The following is a 24,818-nucleotide window of genomic DNA, read 5'->3' as shown; positions in this document are numbered from 1 at the left end:
GATTTTCAAGGGGGAACATTTACATTGCTACCATTCTTACACTGTTAATGGCAGAGGTCTCAAACCTGATACAGTCAGTTATTGGGTGACTGGGGTCCAAATTCACTAAAGTGGGTGGAGCCACAAACAGCCAATCAAATTTTTTAGATTGATTTCAGCCATTCTGTTATTGGCACGGTTCTCAAACTTGACACAGTTGGCCACTGGGTTACTGGGACTAATATTCAGGAAAGTGGGTGGAGCCTACAGCAGCCGATCAAAATTCACCTTTTGATTTTCAAGGGGAATATTTACATTGCTGCCATTCATACACTCTTAATGGCAGAGGCCTTAAATCTGGTGGTTTAAATTCTGAAAAGGGAGTGGGCCAAAAACAGCCAATCAGATTTGTTTAATTTCAATGGTAAAATGCAACTTATTGATGCCAAAGACCACAAAGCTCATAAACTTGGTCAGTGAGTGACTGTATGTCAAAGTTAGAAATAGTGGGCAGAGCCAAAAACAACTTTTTACATAGTAAAATATAAATTGCAGCTATTCTTACACTGTTAAAGCGGAATATAACCCTGCATTTCAACTTTGCTCTAAAACATTATTTACAGTATATTATATGCAACCAGCATTTTTTTTTTTAGCATTGGAAGGGTTACACAGGGCTTTAAAGTCCCTAGAGATTTCTGCAGAGGCATCCGAACTTCAGTTAGATACTTTTTGTTTACAAATATGTATCTTTTAAGTGTTTATTGTGACTCATCTCTCTCACTGAGAAGGAGCTTGGAGGACAGCCAAGGAGTGTGTAACTGTTTATCAATAGATACATCTAACTAAATAGAATGTAACTATCTGAACGTCTACATGGAACTTAAAACCTCTGTGTTTAACCCTTCCAATGCTGGTCTAGTAAAAAAAAAAAATGCTTTTTGCATATAATATGCTGTAAATAATGTTTTAAAGCAAAGTTGAAATGCAGGGTTATATTCCGCTTTAATGGCAGGGTTCTTAAACTTGACACAGTTGGTCACTGGGGGACTTGGATTAATATACGGAAAAGTAGGTGGAGCACCTCTGCTTGCTATAACTGAATTGCTGTTGTTTATCCCCTGCTTATTGCCTGAAGAAGTGGGCTGTGCCCGCGAAACGCGTTGCATCTTTGGGGTATTTTCAATAAATGTGTATATCTATATATTTACAGTCCTTGGTGTCTGCTTTAACGGAGGCGAGTCCACCACTTCCTCCCAGCAATTTTTTTAAAAAATGTATGTACTTTTATCCTTCTGGCGCCTCTGTTCACCTACCAATTTATATGAGATCAACCCAGGTGGAGGGGTGATCTACCCCCTTTCTTCCTATCTACAGAGAGCGACTTCTTAATCCTGAGTGAGGACAGGTCTAATCTCCTCACCTGCCTAATGAGTGGTTACCTAGGTGGTAACCCGTGTTTGTGAGTATTACCATCTCACTGTTTCATTTATCCAATCAATTTTGACATACTGCACCATATTGGGCTCTCGATTTCTCTTTAACTTTGGTCATTGAGTAGTGACTGTGTGTCAAGGTTACAAAAAGTGGGTGGAGTCAAAAACAGATTTTTCTGTGAAATTGTGAACTGCAGCGCTTCTATTAATGACAGGGTTCTCAAACTTTGCACAATTGGTTACTGGTTGACTGGGATTAATATTCATAAAAGTGGGTGGAGCCTAAAAATGCCAATCAAAATCACCTGTTGATTTTCAAAGGGAATATTAAAATTGCTGCCATTCTTGCACGGTTAATGGCACAAGCCTCAAACCTGGTACAGTTAGTCATTGGGGATCAAATTCAGAAAAGGGGACAGAGCCACAAACAGTTTCATTTCTTGGGAAAATAAAAATTATTGATGCCAAGGACCCCAAACCTCACAAACTTGGTCATTGAGTGACTGTATGTCCAGGTTACAAAAAATAGGCGGAGCCAAAACCAAATTTCACTGGGAAAATGTAGACTTCAGGCCTTCTTACACTGTTAATGGCAAGGTTCCCAAAGTTTGCCCAGATGGTCACTGGGTGACTGAGATTAATATTCAGGGAAGTGGGTGGAGCCTATAATAGCCAATCAAAATTCACCTGTTGATTTTCAAGGGGAATATTTAAATTGCTGCCATTTTTAAACTGGTAATAGCAGATGCCTCAAACCTGCTACAGTTGGTCATTGGGTGACTGGGGTTCAAATGCTGGAGAGGGGCAGAGCCACAAACAGCCAATCTGATTTGTTTAATTTCTATGGGAATATACAAATTATTGATGCTAAAGACCCCAAAGCTCACAAACTTGGTCATTGAGTGTTTGTGCGTTAGGGTTAGAAGAAGTGGGCGGAACCAACATCAGTCAAATACATACCCGGGCAACGCTGGGTCATCAGTGGGTGGAGACAAATACAAAATGTAAACTGCAGCCATTCTTACACTGTTAATGGGAGGGTTCTTAAACTTTGCACAGTTGGTCACTCAGTGAATGGGATTAATATTTAGAAAAGTGGGTGGAGCGTACAAAAGTGTATAAAGCTTCACCTATTGCTTTTCAAGGGAATATTTAATTGCTACCATTCTTGCACTGTTAATGGTACAGGCCTCAAACCTAATATAGTTGATCATTGGGTGACTGGGGTTCAAATTCAGAAAAAGGGGGTGGAGCCACAAACAACCCATCAGATTTTTTTCAATTCAATACAAATTATTGATGCCAAAGACCACAAAGCTCACAAACTTGGTCATTGAGTAATTGTTAGGGTTAGAAAAAGTGGGTGGAGCCAACACCAGCCAAATACATACCCGGGCAACGCCGGGCAAGCAGCTAGTTATATAATAAGAGAGCCTGTCATGTTGTTTAACATTAGCGGCTTCTAGTGGTGGAAGAGAGTAGGAGGGGATTCCCATCACCAAAGCTGTCCTCATGAACTGCAACTCTGCATTCTACACCCCCAAAAATATCTGACCTGACTTTTCCAGCACAGATATGTTGGGGTAGTAGACAAACCACCTTTACCACACCTCCGGTAACACATATGTGAAGAATTTATGAAAAATACATTTTTCAATTTTAAAATCAAAATGGTCAGTTCTTTCAATACTTTTTTTTAATTAGTGTTTAAAAATAAACTACACAATCATTCATTATTTTTCACACATTTATATAGTTCTAAAATGACTAAGAATGGTAAATAGTTTTAATCGCTACTCAATCAGCTATAAATAGGTTAGATGAAGAATAAAGGAGCAAGGGGTTCCAAAAAGAGGAAAAACTAGATGGTATGTGTATTCAAACACATCAGTTGTAACTTCGAAGGGTCCATTCACACTATGGCCTGGTGCACACCAAAAACCGCTAGCAGATCCGCATAGTGCTAGCAGATTTTAAACGCTTTTTCTTCTTTTTCTGAAGCGTTTCAGCTAGCGTTTTGCGGTTTTGTGTAGCGTTTTTGGTGTAGTAAATTTAATATATTGTTACAGTAAAGCTGTTACTGAACAGCTTCTGTAACAAAAACGCCGGCAAAACCGCTCTGAACAGGCGTTTTTCAGAGCGGTTTGCGTTTTTCCTATACTTAACATTGAGGCAGAAACGCATCCACAATCCAAAAAATGCCTCACCCCGGGAGTATGCGTTTCTGCAAAACGCCTCCCGCTCTGGTGTGCACCAGCCCATTTAAATACATTACTCAAGCGTATCTGCAGCCGCAAGCGGATCGCAAAACGCAGCCGAACCGCTCTGGTGTGCACTAGGCCTACAAGAGCTTTTTAAATGTCAGTGATTTGAAAAGCTCTTGCTAATGCATTGCTATGGGGGATTTTTACAAAATCACATCGCTCCAGTGAGAACACTCACATATGACAACATTAGCAAGAGCTTTTAAAATCACAAAGCGCCTAGAAAAGCTCTTGTAGTGTGAACAAGCCCTTACAGTCTCTTATATACTTAAAAAGCTTGTGAAAGCCCCATGAATTGTTTAATGATTTCCCGACGGCCACCAATCAGAGACCTGCATTAAATGATTTCCCGACGGCCACCAATCAGAGACCTGCATTAAAGTCTGCATCTGAAAAGTGGCGGAGAAGAAGTTATGGCTAGACAGGCAGAGATTGGAATACTCACAGCACTAGAGTGTATGTTGTGTGTTTAATTCGAGTTAGGAGATCCATTACTATTACTTTTGCTTACAAATGAAATCTGTGTCCCTGCCTCTGGCTTCTATGCACCCTATCCAAGACCACAAATCTAAAGGATTTTATGTCCCCTCCTATTGCAGATTAAAATGCTTAGGCATTTTCAAATTACAGTGCCTGATGCCCATAGATTTTCCAAAATACTAATCTCTCAATGGATTAGTAAAAGCCACATAAGCAAAATAATAGGTATCCTGATAATGTCATGCAGCCATACTAGCCAATAGCCAAACTGTTGTGAATGGAAGAAGATAATTCGTTTTGCTTGTTCCTATTTCTACACATCTGTGATCTTGTTTTGGGTCTGACTGCTGGATTTTGATGTGTCTGGACTGATATTCTTTAGCTATTGCTATACGCAATAACGGATGGATCAGAATCTCACTTTTCACTATCTTTCTGAGTAGCTGTACTTAAGTTTTCAGTGGGTTGTCATCTGTTACAGTAATTTGATTGAGCTTTCCGCTCCATCTACTTGAAAAGCCTACTTTATATACTGGTCTATCCTTTCAGATCACAAAAATGTCAAATCTGGCCAGATCTCAATTGTATTTTCATATGTATTTCCGTGCGGACTCAAGAAGGGTAAACGTATTTTTATATTTTTGTCATCAAATTTCATTTAACTTTATCATTCCCAGTTCTTGCATTAACATAAGCATTACGTTTGAAAAAAAAATCTAAATTTTCCTGCCATTTCTTTTTAAAAGCTTCTGTGATGTGTTTGTTTTGTAGAAAACTGTGAGTTAATAGCAGCAGTGAAGCCATCATCCAGGTTTTGCTTACTATATTTATAGTTTGACCAGGCCATAGACTTGGCCTCATGAAGTCTTTCTAATAGCTCACTGTGCAGTATGAATCTTATGTCTGAGCACAGTCCAGCTAAGCCCAGAGCAAAGGCTTCATAAAACAAAAAAAATGGGGGTCATTATAATTATTACAGGACCACTATTGTAAAAAAATGTAAAAATATCTGTGGACACATGCTTAAAAGAAAAAAACATTTTGTAACGATTGGGGAATTATTTCCGTGGTCAGCACACAAGATGCGCGCTGACACTACGGAAATCTGCCACAAGCGTATAAAATAATAATAGAACCCAGCTATGGTGCAATGCACCTGTAGAGAGAAAGTGAGCACAGAGACAGAATGTATGTGTGTCAACCAATCTAGTCGCCACCCGGCGACGGTGAACACACAACAGCGGAAACCAAGTGAGAACGCAACCGCAAGAGTGGCGATTGCCAACAGTGACACAAGACAGAGTAAGACAGAGCACAAGTGTAGCAAGAAAGGCACAGCAAATAACAATGATCAGAACGCCAAGGAAAATAACAAACGCACTCGCTAAGCGCGGTCTCCACACGAAAAGCGCAACAGAGACAAACCACGCCAACCCTAACTAACCAATGAAACACGAAAACGAATAGCAACCGCTGCTCTGGCTTGTACCCCTAAGACAGAGTACAGAAAGAACCACCGCCTGTACCGCTAGGGCGAATGCGATCCCCACAGACAGAACGATTTCCTGTCGACCGCCGCTGGCGACAAGACAATCGCAAGAGATAGACAATACAAGGCAGTACAGATAAAACAACCTGACTACGCTAGCAGGAATGCCTAGTGCACTCCCAAGGAATTACTCTAAAATAATCTTAGCAAACAGTTAGCAAAGGCTGAGACTCCAGGTAAGTTAGCAGGAACAAACCATCATGACCAGCAAGGAATTCTGGGAAGAAATGGCTTTTATACTGCAAGCCATCAGAGGAAGCAGCTAAGCAATTTGCATGACAAGTGGATGCAAATTCCTCCCCAGAACAGCAACTCTGCAGCTTGCAGAGTGGAGACAGGTCTCTTTTCCAGGGACCTGCCGCACTCAGACCTACAAAATGATCAAAGAGCTGTCTGCCTGTGCAGACAGCAGAGCAGATCATTACACATTTCTTCCAAATTAAAATGCACTATAAATTACTTTTCTCCTATGTCACTGTCGCTTACAGACGATAGTAAAATCTGACAGGTTTTGAACAAGTCCATCTTCTCATGGGAGATTCTCAGCATTTGCTTTAGTCTCTATAAAAGCATTCCCTGGAAAGGGTCCCTGCTTGCTGCTCACTTTTCCTACAGTTAGACCGAACAACTGCTGTTCATTAAATTATTTTGAAAATAAAGAAAATCCTGAGAAGCCCCTGTGAGGAGATGGACTGGTCCAACACCTGTCATATTTTTACTGCCTACTGTAAGTGAGAGCAAAATACTGAAAAAGCAACTTTTAGTGCATTTTGTCTGAGACAAATGTACATTTTATACATATGCATACATCTACTGTATATTTCAGAATCTTGCAATTTTTTTGTGATAGCGGTCCTTTAAATCTGTTATTGCAAAAACCGTTGTTATTACAAGAACTGATTTCTGTATCTAGGATCAGTCTATGATCTGGTTAATCTTTGTATTTGGATATGTCCTGGGAAGTTTGCAGATTTTTAAGTTTATTGCATTATATGGTTTTGATCATTACTACTTTAGAGTACGATAAAGTGTTTTTATAGTTTTATATGTAGGATTAGATTATTAAATCTCAGCATACAAACTCAAGCCAGTCCTTACGCTCTTTATTTATATAAACAAGTTGGCAAGTTGATTAATGGCATTTGTGTATTTGGCATTTGAAGTCTATAGCACTGTATGGTTGTGGTTATTACTATTGTCAGACGAGCAGCATACAGTAACTTTTTTATTGTTTTATACGTGTGATTAGATTATTTTACTTTAATGTGCATACCCAAGCCAATCCTTACAGTGATTCCATGTATTTACAATTTGGTGCATGCTGGAACACATTTAGATACTTCCTATATGTTAGATTTATTATTATCATACTGTATTTATAAAGCGCTAACATATGCAGTACAATGGATAGAAGGGGTATTACAACATTGAACTATTTTACACAGGGGCATTACAGCGTTAAACAACAGAATACAAAATAGTGATGTAACTGTAACGATTGGTGTCAGCACGCAGAGAGAATCTGATTATTGGTGATCTGCAGTATCACCAAGAATACAGATATATACCTGATTATTGATGATCTGCAGAATCACCGATAATACAGATATATTGCTAAACTCTGGACACCTGTAAGTTTTTGATGTAACAGTAGAAATTGGACCACCGAGGTAGCAGGTGGTCCAATGAGTAGAGACAGACTCTACTGCAGTCAAGGACTCCAGGAGAAGGAGACCCTGACTGATTTTGCAGCAGTGCCCCCTCTGAGGAGCAGGGGGCCCCTGCAGGAAGGCTGAGCACCCAAGGGGTGGGTGACAGCCAGAAAGGTCGGGCAGGCCGGGTCGGCAACACACAGACAGATAAAGTACAAAGACAGGAAGCTGATTCGATATCCAAGGCAAGCAGGGTTTGGCAACAGGTAATCAGAAATGCAAGGTACCGAATCAGAAAGCAGAGGGAAAGTCAGGAAAGCAATAAGTCATAACAGATATCAAGCAATGCCTAGCCTGGGTGTGAGGTCCGTGGTCTCTACACCCTGGAACTAGTCTGATGTATAACAGAATGATAACACAAGTTCCCTAGTCTGGGTGTGAGGTCCGTGGTCTCTACACCCTGGAACTGGTCTAAGGAATAACACAGATGATACACAGTATTCCTAGTCTGGGGTGTGAGGTCCGTGATCTCTACACCCTGGAACTGGTCTAAAGAATAACACAGATGATACACAGTATTCCTAGTCTGGGGTGTGAGGTCCGGGGTCTCTACACCCTGGAACTGGTCTAAGGAATAACACAGATGATACACAGTATTCCTAGTCTGGGGTGTGAGGTCCGTGGTCTCTACACCCTGGAACTGGTCTAAGGAATAACACAGGTGATACACAGTATTCCTAGTCTGGGGTGTGAGGTCCGTGGTCTCTACACCCTGGAACTGGTCTAAGGAATAACACAGATGATGCACAGTATTCCTAGTCTGGGGTGTGAGGTCCGTGGTCTCTACACCCTGGAACTGGTCTAAAGAATAACACAGTAAACTGGCTAAGTGTGGATTCCCAGGTCCACCTGGTTCCACCACACTGAAGGATCTGACTAAGGTCTGAGTGCTAACACATAGGTATTCGCAACGCCAGACAACCAGCAACTGAACAGCAAAGATATATATAGTAAAGCGCTCCACAGCGCCGCCCAGCTCCCATCAACCAATCACCTGCTGAGATGGGATCAGCTGACCGCCTCGATCAGCTGACCATTCTCCTGTTGGCATAAAGAGCCTGTCTTGCGGCGCGCGCGCGCGCGTAGCTCTCCAGCTGTGTGCACTACTAGGTCCAGACAAACCAGAAGCATGTTGCTGCGGGGAAACCGCAATCCGTCACAGTAACAACAAAAAATGGTACATACCAATGTAGGTTATAAATGTAGCAGACAAGTCACGGATTCCATAGTCCAGTGATGCTCGGATACCCCCAATCACAAATTCGAGTGATCACGAATTCGACTCCGCCTACTTACAAATTGACTCGTGATCACGATCACGAATAGAAACAGATATCCGAGTTGAGTGCGGTTTTGAGTCAAATAACTGCATGTAATCACGAATCACGAGTGGTGATTCGTGATTAAAAACCCGCCGACTTTAACGGTTAATAGCAAAGCCCCCTTACATGCTAGAATCATGAAATTTGCCAGATATGTTAAGAAGAACAGTGGGAACAAGAGGACAAGAAAAAACGATTTTAAAGTTTCAAAGGAAAAAAATTATACATTTAAATGTGGTAAATACATTAACTGTCATTTACCGCATTTAAATGTATACTTTTTTCCTTTGAAAATGTAAAATTGATTTTCTCAAAAACTACAAGGTCTTTTTGAAAAAAATGTTTCCTCTTGTTCCCACTATTCTTCTTAACGTATCTGGCAAATTTGGTGTTTCTAGCATGTAAGGGGGCCTTGCTATTAACCATTAAAATCAGCGGGTTTTTAATCACGAATCACGACTAGTGATCACGAGTAACTCGTGATCACGAGTCGGGTAACAAGTGCAATCACCAGTGCTATCACAAGTGCATTCCTGATCGGCATTCGTGATGAAGAGCCTCGTGATAGCAAAAAGCGACTCATGATCACGAAGTCGTGATGAGCAAGGATAGTGCACACAGGGAGGAGGGCCCCACCAAATAGATTTATAATCTAAGGGGAGTGGGAGAGAAAAATTCAATTTCACATCCAAAGTTTACAATAAGAGGACAGGATAACAACATGTGGCATATTCTAGTCAATAACAGAGTGGAAACCATTCCACTATGTTGGGAGAGTTGTCAATTATAATGTTACACTGCACATTACATCAATGTTTTTTTAAGTTTTTTTTTTTTATACATAGAATGTTTAGCAAAACATATTATTTATTGCCACATATCCCAGGACAAACAAGGTAGAATGACATTATTTTACATAAATGCACATCTTAGTAGAGCACAGATCTACTGAGTGGCTCTACCTCTTTTAAAATCGACACAAAATTATGTGCAAATTACGCAAAATTACGACTGATAACACAAAATCAATTGAATTTACAAAACATAATTATGTATGGGCATAATAGTGAAAATTTACATGAAATGTCACATAATCGTTAGCATCACTGTACCGTAGCACGTTTTTTCATTGATCTGTTTACTAATTGGTGCACAGATCTCTCACCCCTATTTATGTAGCATGAGGATCCTTTTACACTTAATGCGTTGGTATGTGTTAGTGTGCATTAATCTGCATTGCTATGCATCTTTTCCATAGCAGTGCATTGTGAAAGAGATTTCAGTTAAAACGCTTATAGTGGGAACATGTACATTACTTTAAAATCAGTTTTCTTTCAGTTATGACTGAGAGCAACTGATTAAAAGGGCACTATGGCGAAAAATTTTAAAATTTAAAATATGTGCAAACAGACAAATAAGAAGTACTTTTTTTCCAGAGTAAAATGAGCCATAAAAGTATTTTCTCCTATGTTGCTGTCACTTACAGTAAGTAGTAGAAATCTGACAGAAGCGACAGGTTTTGGACTAGTCCATCCCTTCATAGGGGATTCTTAGCAAGGCTTTTATTCTTTATAAAGATATTCCCTAAAAAGGATTTAGGGCTGGTGCACACCAAAACCCGCTAGCAGATCCGCAAAACGCTAGCAGATTTTTAAACGCTTTTTTTTATTTTTATGAGGCGTTTTGCTAGCGTTTTGCGGATTGCTGCTGCGGTTTTCAGTATAGTAGATTTCATATATTGTTACAGTAAAGCTGTTACTGAACAGCTTCTGTAACAAAAACGCCTGCAAAACCGCTCTGAAGTGCCGTTTTTCAGAGCGGTTTGCGTTTTTCCTATACTTAACATTGAGGCAGAAACGCACCCGCAATCCAAAAAATGCCTCACCCAGGCATTTTTCGTTTCTGCAAAACGCCCCCCGCTCTGGTGTGCACCACCCCATTGAGATACATTGACCAAGCAGATCCGCAGCCGCAAGCGGATCTGAAAACGCCCAAAAAGCCGCTCGGTGTGCACCAGCCCTAAAACAGTGATGCTGGCCAGCTTTCCTGCTCGCTACATAGTTTTTTGGCAGTTGGACAGGGCAACTGGCATTCACTAAGTGGTTTTGAAAATAAATAAATCCCTGAGAATCCCCCATGAAGAGATGGACTAGTCCAAAACCTATCGCTTATGTCAGATTTCTACTACCTGCTGTAAGTGACAGCAACATAGGAGAAAAGTAATTGATGGCTCATTTTACTCTGGAAAAAGCATACTCTTTATTTGTATATGTTTGCACATATTTTACATTTTACAATTTTTCGGCATAGTGCCCCTTTAAGTGTAAAAGTGGCCTTAAGGTGGCCACAAACCATACAATTTTTTAAATATCTGTTCAATTCAAGAATAGCAATCAATTTTCTGACTGATTGTAACAATTTAAAAGTCTAGCCAATGTACACACCTATGTTCAATTTTTCCTCAATCATGAATTAAATAATTGAAAGCTCAGAAAAAAATTGATTGGACTGTACATCAAGTAATTGACAATCCATCACACACCATACAATTGATGACAGTCCCGTTTCTATGGGCGTGCGATGCGTGCAATCGCCCGGGGCGCTGGATTCTTGCTGCAGGAGAGGGCGCAGTGGCGGTGGGAGCAAGCATAATACTAATAACTCACGTAGTCACGTTCTTCCTTCAGCCGGATAGCCGATCTCACGCTGCTTCAATGTACTTCCTTTCTCTGCATCTGTCTCAGTAACAGCGCCCCCTGTGATGATGTACCGCACTGTGTCAACACAGGGGGCGCTGTTACTGAGACAGATGCTGAGAAAGGAAGTACATTGAAGCAGCGTGAGATCGGCTGAAAGAAGGTGAGTTATTAATATTATGCTCGCTCCCACCGCCACTGCAGTCAATTGCCTACCTAACCTATACAGCAGGCACCAACCTACCTAACCTATACAGCGGGCACCTACCTACCTAACCTATACAAAAGGCACCTACCTACCTAACCTATACAGCAGGCACCTACCTACCTAACCTATACTGCAGGCACCTACCTACCTAACCTATACAGCAGGCACCTACCTACCTAACCTATACTGCAGGCACCTACCTACCTAACCTATACTGCAGGCACCTACCTACCTAACCTATATTGCAGGCACCTACCTACCTAACCTATACAGCAGGCACCTACCTACCTAACCTATACAGCAGCCACCTACCTAACCTATACTGCAGGCACCTACCTACCTAACCTATACTGCAGGCACCTACCTACCTAACCTATACTGCAGGCACCTACCTACCTAACCTATACAGCAGGCACCTACCTACCTAACCTATACTGCAGTCACCTACCTACCTAACCTATACGGCAGGCACCTACCTACCTAACCTATACGGCAGGCACCTACCTACATAACCTATACTGCAGGCACCTACCTACCTAACCTATACTGCAGGCACCTACCTACCTAACCTATACTGCAGGCACCTACCTACCTAACCTATACAGCAGGCACCTACCTACCTAACCTATACGGCAGGCACCTACCTACATAACCTATACTGCAGGCACCTACCTACATAACCTATACTGCAGGCACCTACCTACCTAACCTATACTGCAGGCACCTACCTACCTAACCTATACTGCAGGCACCTACCTACCTAACCTATACAGCAGGCACCTACCTACCTAACCTATACAGCAGGCACCTACCTACCTAACCTATACTGCAGGAACCTACCTACCTACCTAACCTATACAGCAGGCACCTACCTACCTAACCTATACAGCAGGCACCTACCTACCTAACCTATACAGCAGGCACCTACCTACCTAACCTATACTGCAGGCACCTACCTACCTAACCTATACTGCAGGCACCTACCTACCTAACCTATACTGCAGGCACCTACCTACCTAACCTATACTGCAGACACCTACCTACCTAACCTATACTGCAGGCACCTACCTACCTAACCTATACAGCAGGCACCTACCTACCTAACCTATACTGCAGGCACCTGCCTATCTAACCTATACTGCAGGCACCTACCTACCTAACCTATACAGCAGGCACCTACCTACCTAACCTAAACTGTAGGCACCTACCTACCTAACCTATACTGCAGGCACCTACCTACCTAACCTATACTGCAGGCACCTACCTACCTAACCTATACTGCAGGCACCTACCTACCTAACCTATACTGCAGGCACCTACCTACCTACCTAACCTATACAGCAGGCACCTACCTACCTAACCTATACAGCAGGCACCTACCTACCTAACCTATACAGCAGGCACATACCTACCTAACCTATACAGCTGGCACCTACCTACCTAACCTATACTGCGGGCACCTACCTACCTAACCTATACTGCAGGCACCTACCTACCTAACCTATACTGCAGGCACCTACCTACCTAACCTATACTGCAGGCACCTACCTACCTAACCTATACAGCAGGCACCTACCTACCTAACCTATACAGCAGGCACCTACCTACCTAACCTATACTCCAATATAAAACAATAGACTAGTTGCGCTGGGTATAACTAATCAGTATTTTGGATCCTCAATAATTTTAGATGCCTATTCATAGACTTGGTACTTAAAAGTATAAGGTTTTATTTTTATAAAACATGTATCAAACAATTGTATTCATAAAATATACACATAAAATTGTATTACATCAGACAATATCGGTACCCATCTAATCAATAAGATTGCTTTAACATAAAACATTCATCCATTCAAACACACTCAGACCTTCCAATGTGTAAAAAAAGAAGAGGATGTGTGAAATGGATAGGTATGGGGTTATTTGGGATAAGTACGCCAAGAGGGGGAGGGGTTTTGGCGCATACAACTTCTTGAGTACTAATATATTGTGCAATAGATATGGATGGTGACCAATGACTATATGATGGAAATTCAGTAGATTGGGGAGTATCAGTATCCGTTGCACAATGTTCCTCTTCGATGATTTTACCGTTCCCCTTGTAATTAGTCCTATTGGGTAGTAGAGGTGCTGATTCACTAGTCAGCACCGTGGCATACTGTTTTTTCCCCGTACTAGCGCTGTCCAATAGGTATTTCAGGAGCGGTAATCCGTTTAGATGTAGTTTTATATATACTCACGCTCCCCTTTGCGATGCCTCTAGATATAAGTCCAGTTCACGCGTTGGAGCTACGGCCGGCTGCTCTACAACTTGTGACAGTTCGCGTCTCCCGTGTAATCCTCTGCCTCTGTAGCGGTGAGGCGTAGTGGCAGTTCCGGGAGGCGGCTAGTTCAGTTCCGGTGACGTCACCTGTTGCCTGCGTCTCCTATTGCAAGGTTGCGTGGTTAACACTATACAGCTGCAGTGCACGGACTTGATAAGAGTCGTTTTCCGTGCGTCTTTAAGTAGTGTGCTGTATTCCTTAATGCAATTCGGATCCCCAGGTGGATTTACTGAAGTGCTGACGCATTTCAGCGGTCCACAGCCGCCTTTATCAAAGCCAGTAAAAAGTGAACTGCCGCCTGGGGGATGTTATAGTCTAGATGTTCCCTCCCATATTGATAGAAGTTTCTCCTGGGTCTTAGAAGGTGAATTGTCCATCAACATAGATCTCATATGAAAAGTTTATTCGTGCATATATTTTGTTGAACAGCGAGGAGAACGCCAGCGCATACCGCTAAGGCTGCATCTGAAACGTTTCAGATGCAGCCTTAGCGGTATGCGCTGGCGTTCTCCTCGCTGTTCAACAAAATATATGCACGAATAAACTTTTCATATGAGATCTATGTTGATGGACAATTCACCTTCTAAGACCCAGGAGAAACTTCTATCAATATGGGAGGGAACATCTAGACTATAACATCCCCCAGGCGGCAGTTCACTTTTTACTGGCTTTGATAAAGGCGGCTGTGGACCGCTGAAATGCGTCAGCACTTCAGTAAATCCACCTGGGGATCCGAATTGCATTAAGGAATACAGCACACTACTTAAAAACGCACGGAAAACGACTCTTATCAAGTCCGTGCACTGCAGCTGTATAGTGTTAACCACGCAACCTTGCAATAGGAGACGCAGGCAACAGGTGACGTCACCGGAACTGAACTAGCCGCCTCCCGGAACTGCCACTACGCCTCACCGCTACAGAGGCAGAGGATTACACGGGAGACGCGAACTGTCACAAGTTGTAGAGCAGCCGGCCGTAGCTCCAACGCGTGAACTGGACTTATATCTAGAGGCATCGCAAAGGGGAGCGTGAGTATATATAAAACTACATCTAAACGGATTACCGCTCCTGAAATACCTATTGGACAGCGCTAGTACGGGGAAAAAACAGTATGCCACGGTGCTGACTAGTGAATCAGCACCTCTACTACCCAATAGGACTAATTACAAGGGGAACGGTAAAATCATCGAAGAGGAACATTGTGCAACGGATACTGATACTCCCCAATCTACTGAATTTCCATCATATAGTCATTGGTCACCATCCATATCTATTGCACAATATATTAGTACTCAAGAAGTTGTATGCGCCAAAACCCCTCCCCCTCTTGGCGTACTTATCCCAAATAACCCCATACCTATCCATTTCACACATCCTCTTCTTTTTTTACACATTGGAAGGTCTGAGTGTGTTTGAATGGATGAATGTTTTATGTTAAAGCAATCTTATTGATTAGATGGGTACCGATATTGTCTGATGTAATACAATTTTATGTGTATATTTTATGAATACAATTTTTTGATACATGTTTTATAAAAATAAAACCTTATACTTTTAAGTACCAAGTCTATGAATAGGCATCTAAAATTATTGAGGATCCAAAATACTGATTAGTTATACCCAGCGCAACTAGTCTATTGTTTTATATTGGTGTTTCTTGCTTCGTGTGGGTCAGTGGGACCCCACACGTGACCAGTTAGCAGCAGGTGAAATAGGAATCTCTGACACCAACCTACAGTAGCGCCCTCCACTCTTTTAAATCCTAACCTATACTCCAGTCACTTACCAATCTAACCTATACTGCAGTCACCTACCTATCTAAGCTATAATGCAATCACTTACCTATCTAACCTATACTGCAGTCACCTACCTATCTAACCTATACTGCGGGCACCTACCTATCTAACCTATACTGCTGGCACCTACCTATCTAACCTATACTGGTGGCACGTACCTAGCTAACCTATACTGTACTGTGGGCACCTATACCGGACTTGAGCCATAGGGAAACATGGACATTACCTTGCACATTCAGTTGTAACTGACAGCAGCTGAAATATAACTGACAGCAGGTATATTTCAGTTCTGACAAAATATTGTCAGAACTGGAAGGGATCACTGTAAGAAGAAAATGGTGAGCTAACTGAAGGTGAAATAGGTATGTAATATCCCTTTGTAGCTACATCATGTGTTTATTTTAAATACTTTTATTCGGTTCAGGTTCTTTAAACTCTGCAGCCAACCTGCAACTAACAGGGATCTCTTCTGCCACATCTACATGTGCTGGTGTTTCCTCATGACATCATTTACCATTTATAGTCATAATTGGAGCAAAGCCTCTATTCAAATCACAATCCAAGCAAAGCAGGCACCACCTTCAGTAATTTAGTAGCTCTTTATTAGAAAAGTCATTAAAAATTACAAGTCATGAGTAAAAATGGCTGTAGCGGCTGACAGCCTGCTGTTTCAAGCTCAGTTGCTCTTTCTCAAAGCCAGAAGCCATATACACAAACAAAAGAACAACTGCTCCTTAAATAGGAACTATACAAGTAATGAATTAATCAGTTTAAAATCTTGCTGGCCAATGGGAGCGCTTAGTAGTTGTTTTTTCTATTCAGATTGGAGTACTGGAGAAAAAAACACAAAGACAACGGGAGCCCAAATGGTGCAGTATGTCACGAAAGGATGAGAAAATAGGGTAAAGGGGGGTTCGACAAAGGAATACTCAAAAAGGTGGGTTGCACAAGGGGCAACCGACCACTTTAAGCAGGTGGAGTATCTTGACCTGACTCCACTCAGGTATACCAGCAATCCTGGAACCTCCTGTTGTTTTTATTCAGATCACCGCAGAGGAAGGGGGTGGGAAAGTGAGGGGGGGGCATGAAAGTTTTCCGGGGGAGGGTCTACATGGGTTGTACTTACACTTCTGGTCCTTCTGCAGCATCTTGAACAATGCAAAAGAACTACAGGCTTGCAAAGGTGGCAAAGTGGCTTTCTCACGGGCAGAACATGCTTACTGATACGTCCCTGTTGGTTGGAATTGTTTCATAGCACACCCAAAATATATTTAGAATTAAAGAAAAAAAATCATAATTACTCTTAAGAGATTGAAAATGCAAAAGGAATCCATAGCTTCTGTTTTCTTTGTTGGTTTTTAAATGACTTAGATATCATGTAATTTTTGACATCTGAATAACTACTATTTACAGTATCTGAATAATTATATCACTTTAAATAAAATTTGAATGGAAATGCCATCCCTTTATTATTGCATAAATTCCAAACAGAGTAATGGGAATAATATTTGGCATTTTGGTAGCAATGAGGCTGGGAGCAGACTAGGCAGTACAGGAAATCATGCGTTTTTGTGCTTGTTTCATGTTTGCGGTTTCCATTAATTTCTCTATTCAATGCCTAGTGTGTCCCTAGCCTCAAAGTTCTAATTTTCAGCTTTAAAGTGTTCCAGGTTTCTATACCTTGTAAGTCTGATTCGAATGAGTAAGTTTGTTTGAAAAGAGCTTGGAGCATGTTTGTCTGCTTGTTTGTTACTGTGGCAAATCCATTTCCTGCTTCCCATGTCAGAAAATGTGTGCAAATAAACCTATGAAACCGAAACCATATCATGCAGTATAAAGAATATATTTTCTGTTCCTGTCAATCACGTTGCCTGAAGATGAGTCATCACAATTTTGTTCATTCAGATGAAACCACTTAGCATTACTGTAATCATAATGTTTTCATTTAGATGAATCCCCTTATCATTATTTTTACTGTTTTATATAATTTGCAGACATAAGAGGGGTGAGGTATGCTTTTTCTGCAGCATAGCCTTTTTGTTTGAGATATTCTGAAGCTATCAAAACATCTGTATATCAAGTTCAACCAGGAAAAAAACATTACAACAAGTTTGAAATGTTACCATGCTGTGAGTTTTTGCCTTTGGGTGGTCTTATAAAGATTTGTAGCAAATCACTATATATCAATAATTGCAAAACATGTTAAGGTGGGAGCAATGACCGAACATCACAAACTGCCAGAAGCTGTGTAGTGTAACGTATTTTTTTTTTTTTTTTTAAGGTGACAAATCAAATTTGAAATAAAATTTGGCAAGCCGGATCTTAAAGCATTGGCAATTAATGCATTGTTCCCCACCTAACCACTAACCATGCCCACTGGAAGCGGCTCCATCGTGTACTGCACCATTAACTCTTTTCCCCACAGCTGCAGCACCCATCATTTGGCTGTAGCTGAAGGAAGTGTCTATATGCGTTCCAGGCCAGAACTGTCACAATAAGGATTGAGTCCTGATTCCTGTGGGTGGCAGTAAAAGTGCATGTGCACCCACTTTAGTTATGGAAGCTAGATGCTGTGGCTGATAGTATGAAAGTAGTCTGTAGACTTTGTAGCTGATCTAGCTTGGTTCTAGTCTTATAGTCTTATCATCAGCTTTGCTTCTTATAACATTGACATATAGTGGCAGACTACCAGTAGCATCTGAAGACTAGCAACTGATGCTCCCAATGCAAGACTATTGCTAGTTATTAATCATATCCCCTATTGACCAGTTGCTACAGCAAAATCACTAGTGTGATGTGGGTCTAAAGCCTCATACACATGCTTGATTAGTGGCTGGATAGTTTACTGGTTAAGTGCTAGGGCTCTGCCTCTGACACAGGAGACCAGGGTGTTATTCTCGCTTCTTCCTGTTCAGTAAGGCTGCATCTTTTTAGTAAGGAGCTCTTGGGCTAGAATCCCTAACACTGCTACTGCCTATAGAGTGTGCTCTAGTGGCTGCAGCTCAAGTGCTTTTAGTCTGCCAGAAGAAAAGTGCAATATAAACGTTACTTGTCATGTTTTGATTAAAGTCAGATGAGGCGGCCGATAATGACCGCCTCAGCCGATATTCAGATGTGTGTACAGAGGCCCCCAACCTGCAAGTGATCCGCCTAGTGGATCAACTCACCCCCAGCATGAGCCGATTCTTTTGTGCACACTACCACCCCCCCGCCCCCCCGCCCACCGTGTGACGTCATGCATGCGCCACTCTGTCATCCCTCTAACTCACCACAAAGTAACAAAGTGCATCTTCAGCAACACAGCTGACTCACCTCTGTGCAGCCCGACCCAGCGGAGTCACCCAAGGTAATTGGATCTTGACTGCCGATGGGCGAAGGTGTGTCTGCACCTTTAGGGTAAAGAAGTAAATAAAAGTTTTTACAAACAGATAAGGGTGATGAATTCTGATTCTCCAAGTCAGTTTCTCAGTCACATTTCTAGAAAGGCACATTGCTCTGTATTAAGAAATGCATGCATTCTATCTTGTCATTTTTTTGTATTACAGAATTAACTTCAGCAAACCACGTGTAGAAACATCACATAACCATGTGTGTGCAGTTTAAAATTAGGTAGTAGTTTAAGAAGGAACTGTAGTGAAAACAACATAATTAATAAAATTGTGTTTTTAAACAATATTTATTTATTTATTTATGAATGTTATAGTCAGTGTTTGACTGTTGTAAAAGCTTTATTCACCCTGATTTACATTCAGAAATTTCACAGGTGGTGACATCTTTAGTTCTGTCAGGTGCACCTCCACAGGATTGTTCATTTCTGAGAATTCTGAAGCCAGTGTAAATAGTGCCTGCTTTCCCCACAATGCTCTGGGAGGAGAATTCTGCATGAGTAAACAGCCTAGGCGTAGCATCACTGGAAGGGGGGGGGGGGGGTTACATACCAATTAACAACAATAGATATAGGAAGTGTTTCTGATGTTCAAACCAGGAAAATTACCATAAATGTGGCTATCTTGAATAATTAACTGCATTCTACAGTGCCTCTTTAAATCACTACTGTATTACCAATCAGCCTCATAGGTATAACTTTACCTCTACTGGGCAAAAGCTTTCTAACTTTGTGACTGCCGGACACTGACTTCCTACACTTCTACAGTTCCTTTTTCTCTGAGAAGTGTGTGTGCGTAGCTGCTTCCAGACGATAGGAGTCACTGTACTGGTACAGTCATTATCCTCCGATCCATTCCCATATAGAACCCCTTTCTAACTTCCATGCTCACCCTTGTGTTCACATCTCTGAGAGGAACCTAAAGTGTGGGTGCCCAGCACCAGGGGAGCCTGGTATCGGTAAGCAAGCTTTATGCTCAAAGGCAGTAAGAACTTATTTTTTTATTAAACTGCTTTGGATTCAAGTCTATTGATCCTGTCTCTGTATCTTATATTGTTATAACATAACATGTTAAAGTGCTGAGACCTCTGTGCTACTGCATATTTTGCTGACAGCCCTCACCAGTAATGTTTATATTAATGTCATTTTCTACACTTCCAGTAGATGTGAGCTTGATATCCACCAAGTCTGTAATGCAAAATACTTTATTGTATCATATGACACTGTTGGAGTGAAGCCCTGAAATGTCATTTTTATGACAGTATGTCTTTGATTATGAACTGTAGCATTAGAAAGTAATATGCAGCTTAGTGAATCTAAGCAGGTAAAAGTGATCTGAAACAATAGAGTTTTATGTCATCACCTCAGGAGACCCTTCAGAAATGTTTGTGCCGTCTGACAAGCCTCATAAGTAGATTCTTACTAGCAGCCCCAACCAGTATGTGAGTGAGCAGCACCCATATTGCAACAATTTATTATTTATGCTTGTTCATTTCTTTTTTGACAGGTGAGAAGTCAGAGAGACCAGCCAGCTCTAGAAATGTCCGATCACCAGTTTCTAAACTCAGCAGTCCAATGAGTGGCGCACAGATGCTCCCAGAATGCACCAGATGTGGAAATGGAATTGTGTAAGTATTTTAACGCACAGAAATTAAATATAAATTTTCTTCTAGACTTTTTGTTTATTTGTATTTGAAAACATATCTGTGGTAACACACCTGTAATAAATATGAACAAGTGAAAATGAAGAAATTATGAAAAATATACACAGTCACAGATCCTCTGTGAAAACTGCTTTGAAAAACACTTAGTTGAAGAATGCTTAGCGGTGGAGGACTGGAGAAAATTTAATGAGAGTAATGTGAGCTGGAGATTGCCGGTAGTAGACAAACAGTTGCCGGAGATGGCCAGTAGTAAAATTACTGATATTCTACCAGTTAAGTACTATAGTAAAATATTGGTACCCTTTACCAATATTTTGCTATAACTTAACCTAACCCTACCCTCACATAGAACCCTCCCTCTACTTTTGCCTAACACTAAGATCCCCCTGGTGTGGCCTAACCTTAACCCCACCCCCTGGTACCTAACCCTAACCACCCCAGCTGCCTAACCTTAATCCCCCCACCTAGCAATGGCAATAGTAAAAGTCGCAATTAGCAGCAATGAACAGTAATTATGGCACCCGCTATTTATCAGGCACCTTAATTACTGTTCATTGCCACCAATAGCAGCTTTTACTATTGCTGTCTATGGTGGTGCCATTTTTACTGGGAAAATAGAAAGTTTGACTTGCTGGATACGAAGCGGTTAAAAAGAGTGCACAGTGCACCTGTTATTTTGGGAGCCACCATAGTCTACAATGTAATTATCCAATATGGCAATGCCAGGCAGGAAATTTGGGTGCTGGGCACCTGATATCAGCTACGTTCGGGTCTGCATCAGCTCTCCATCCAAGCTTCTGCTTCTGCAGTGGCTCTCCCCCAAGCTTTGTGCAGCAGCTCTCACAGCGGCTCTCCCTTTCAGGTTACTGTAGGGAGCATACGAACACAGCCGCTACAGAACCACTGCACTCTGCAATAAATCGCACAAATCAGGATCCACATTTATGAAGGTCAACGTTTGTCCAAAGAACAAATAATGCATGTAGGTTAATTTCTATAATATACCCTTATCATCATGCCTTACCTAGGCTAGTCAGGTAACCCTAAACTAAGTTTTAATCAGTACCTTTCTAACATTTCCCACTACTAAAAAGATTTTAACTAGTTAATTGCTTTATTAAGCTTTTCCTCCTCAGTTGTACCATCACTGTTTTTTTCCCCTCAGTATATTTTTTTTTACAGTATTTACACCCAAAGATTGAATCAGTTATAGGACAACTGTTGCCTCCTTAAATAAAAGTTAGATATTAATCTAAGAGAAGGGAAGGCTCTGGATCCCTACCCATTCCACCGCTGGCCCCCTGTTTCAGCCACAGCATGCACAGTACGGAGACTCAAGTACTTCCCAGGAGATCCAAAGATGCAGCCAGCAGCAGATGTGAAAGGGGCCCCGGCGGTGGAACAAGGGAATGCAGAGAGGAACGGGGAGGGTCTAATGGATCCAGAGCCTTCTCTTCTCTTAGGCGAGTAACTTGTTTTAGGAGGTTACAGTTGTCCTTTAAAAAACAAGTCATATGTTTGTAGGACCATTATTTAGAGTGCCTGTATATAAGTCATTGCCTTATTTTTATCCCACAGTGGTACAATAGTTAAGGCTCGAGACAAGCTCTATCATCCGGAATGCTTCATGTGTGATGACTGCGGGCTCAATCTGAAACAGAGAGGATATTTCTTCATTGAAGAGCAGCTGTACTGCGAGACTCATGCTAAGGAGAGAGTCAAGCCTCCTGAGGGATACGACGTTGTGGCCGTGTATCCTAACGCTAAAGTTGAACTTTACTAACCAATCGAGAGCTTACGCTGGAGAGCACTATCACGTCTTACCATGCAATATTTTCAGAAGCCCTCCTGCAATTAACGCATTAAGTGGTTCACATGTCGAAGACAAGACATTACTCAAATCCTATCCATAAAATCAAAGCAAAAAGACTATAAAATAGCTTCAGAATATTTCTTGTACTTCCTAAATGAATTATGCTAAGCACAGTATCCATAGAGAGCATTGTGGAATGGTTTGTAACACTTAAGCATTAACTATCCTAAGTTTTCCATTGCTGTTGTATTTAATAACGCAGTCTACATGTGTGCAGTCTACTTTTTTGTTTTCTTTTGGCACCAACAAAAATCTTCTGTAAATACTAAATAATATTTCACTTCTGCTCTAATAAAAATATATATATATTGTTTTTAGAATATCTGTGTCTTAAGATTTAATTGAACTTTTATTTTATTTTATGTTGAAAAATAAGATTGATATGAATCTGCAAGTACAGATTTATTTTAAAATATTTAAAGCAAAATTACACCCCAAAATTTCTCTCCTCCATCAGTAATGTTCCACAATATTATTACATCTAAGAATAGAGTACTTAGATGTAATATCTAAAGTTGTACTGCTGTACTTTCGAGTTCTTGGTAGCCATATCGCATGATTATGTTTGTGCCACACACAGCCCTTCTTAAGGTGTGTACATGTGCACTGTATCTGTCACCCATTATGATTGGGACACAATACATAGGGTGGCAAGTCTGGCTATGAGTTCATACAGATGAATTTTTTCAGAACGTACTCTATGGAGAGGGGTGGACAGATGATGGAGCTGCTTTTACTGGACATGGTAAGGAAGAGAACAGCACACTCAGCCATTGCCACCACTGAAAGATACAGCAGCCTAGACCAAAGCTGAATAGCATACTGGTAAGGCTGTTTCCGTTGATGTAGGGTTTGAGCCCTTGAACAGGATTCGAATGCCAGCTCAAACCAGTATGCAAAACAGTAAGGAGTGGGGCAAAATATTAATGTTCTGTACAGGGAGTGCAGAATTATTAGGCAAGTTGTATTTTTGAGGAATAATTTTATTATTGAACAACAACCATGTTCTCAATGAACCCAAAAAACTCATTAATATCAAAGCTGAATATTTTGGAAAGTAGTTTTTAGTTTGTTTTTAGTTTTAGCTATTTTAGGGGGATATCTGTGATGGCAGGTGACTATTACTGTGCATAATTATTAGGCAACTTAACAAAAAACAAATATATACCCATTTCAATTATTTATTTTTACCAGTGAAACCAATATAACATCTCAACATTCTTCAATATACATTTCTGACATTCAAAAACAAAACAAAAACAAATCAGTGACCAATATAGCCACCTTTCTTTGCAAGGACACTCAAAAGCCTGCCATCCATGGATTCTGTCAGTGTTTTGATTTGTTCACCATCAACATTGCGTGCAGCAGCAACCACAGCCTCCCAATCACTGTTCACAGAGGTGTACTGTTTTCCCTCCTTGTAAATCTCACATTTTATGATGGACCACAGGTTCTCAATGGGGTTTAGATCTGGTGAACAAGGAGGCCATGTCATTAGTTTTTCTTCTTTTATACCCTTTCTTGCCAGCCACACTGTGGAGTACTTGGACGTGTGTGATGAAGCATTGTCCTGCATGAAAACATGTTTTTCTTGAAGGATGCAGACTTCTTCCTGTACCACTGCTTGAAGAAGGTGTCTTCCAGAAACTGGCAGTAGGACTGGGAGTTGAGCTTGACTCCATCCTCAACCCAAAAAGGCCCCACAAGCTCATCTTTGATGATACCAGCCCAAACCAGTACTCCACCTCCACCTTGCTGGCGTCTGAGTCGGGCTGGAGCTCTCTGCCCTTTACCAATCCAGCCACGGGCCCATCCATCTGGCCCATCAAGACTCACTCTCATTTCATCAGTCCATAAAACCTTAGAAAAATCAGTCATGAGATATTTCTTGGCCCAGTCTTGACGTTTCAGCTTGTGTGTCTTGTTCAGTGGTGGTCGTCTTTCAGCCTTTCTTACCTTGGCCATGTCTCTGAGTATTGCACACCTTGTGCTTTTGGGCACTCCAGTGATTTTGCAGCTCTGAAATATGGCCAAACTGGTGGCATCTTGGCAGCGGCACGCTTGACTTTTCTCAGTTCATGGGCAGTTATTTTGCGCCCTGGTTTTTCCACACGCTTCTTGCGA

The 24,818-nt window shown here is 41.3% G+C and overlaps 1 protein-coding gene across 2 annotated transcripts in view; it reads left to right on the top strand.

The window, feature by feature from the left end:
• Positions 1 to 22,972, top strand: part of PDLIM4 (PDZ and LIM domain 4) — a 316,081-nt gene extending 293,109 nt beyond the window's left edge. For both annotated transcript variants that reach the window (XM_068277460.1, XM_068277459.1), the window contains 2 exons: positions 20,662 to 20,782; positions 22,397 to 22,972. In XM_068277460.1, coding sequence (XP_068133561.1) covers positions 20,662 to 20,782; positions 22,397 to 22,601 — 326 coding nt within the window. In that variant the 3' untranslated portion in view covers positions 22,602 to 22,972. The remainder of the gene's footprint in view (positions 1 to 20,661; positions 20,783 to 22,396) is intronic.
• Positions 22,973 to 24,818: the final 1,846 nt, after the last annotated feature.

Source organism: Hyperolius riggenbachi, chromosome 3 (genome assembly GCF_040937935.1).
Source record: "Hyperolius riggenbachi isolate aHypRig1 chromosome 3, aHypRig1.pri, whole genome shotgun sequence".
NCBI classification, from domain to species: domain Eukaryota; kingdom Metazoa; phylum Chordata; class Amphibia; order Anura; family Hyperoliidae; genus Hyperolius; species Hyperolius riggenbachi.
This window is presented reverse-complemented; position numbering and strand designations above follow the sequence as displayed.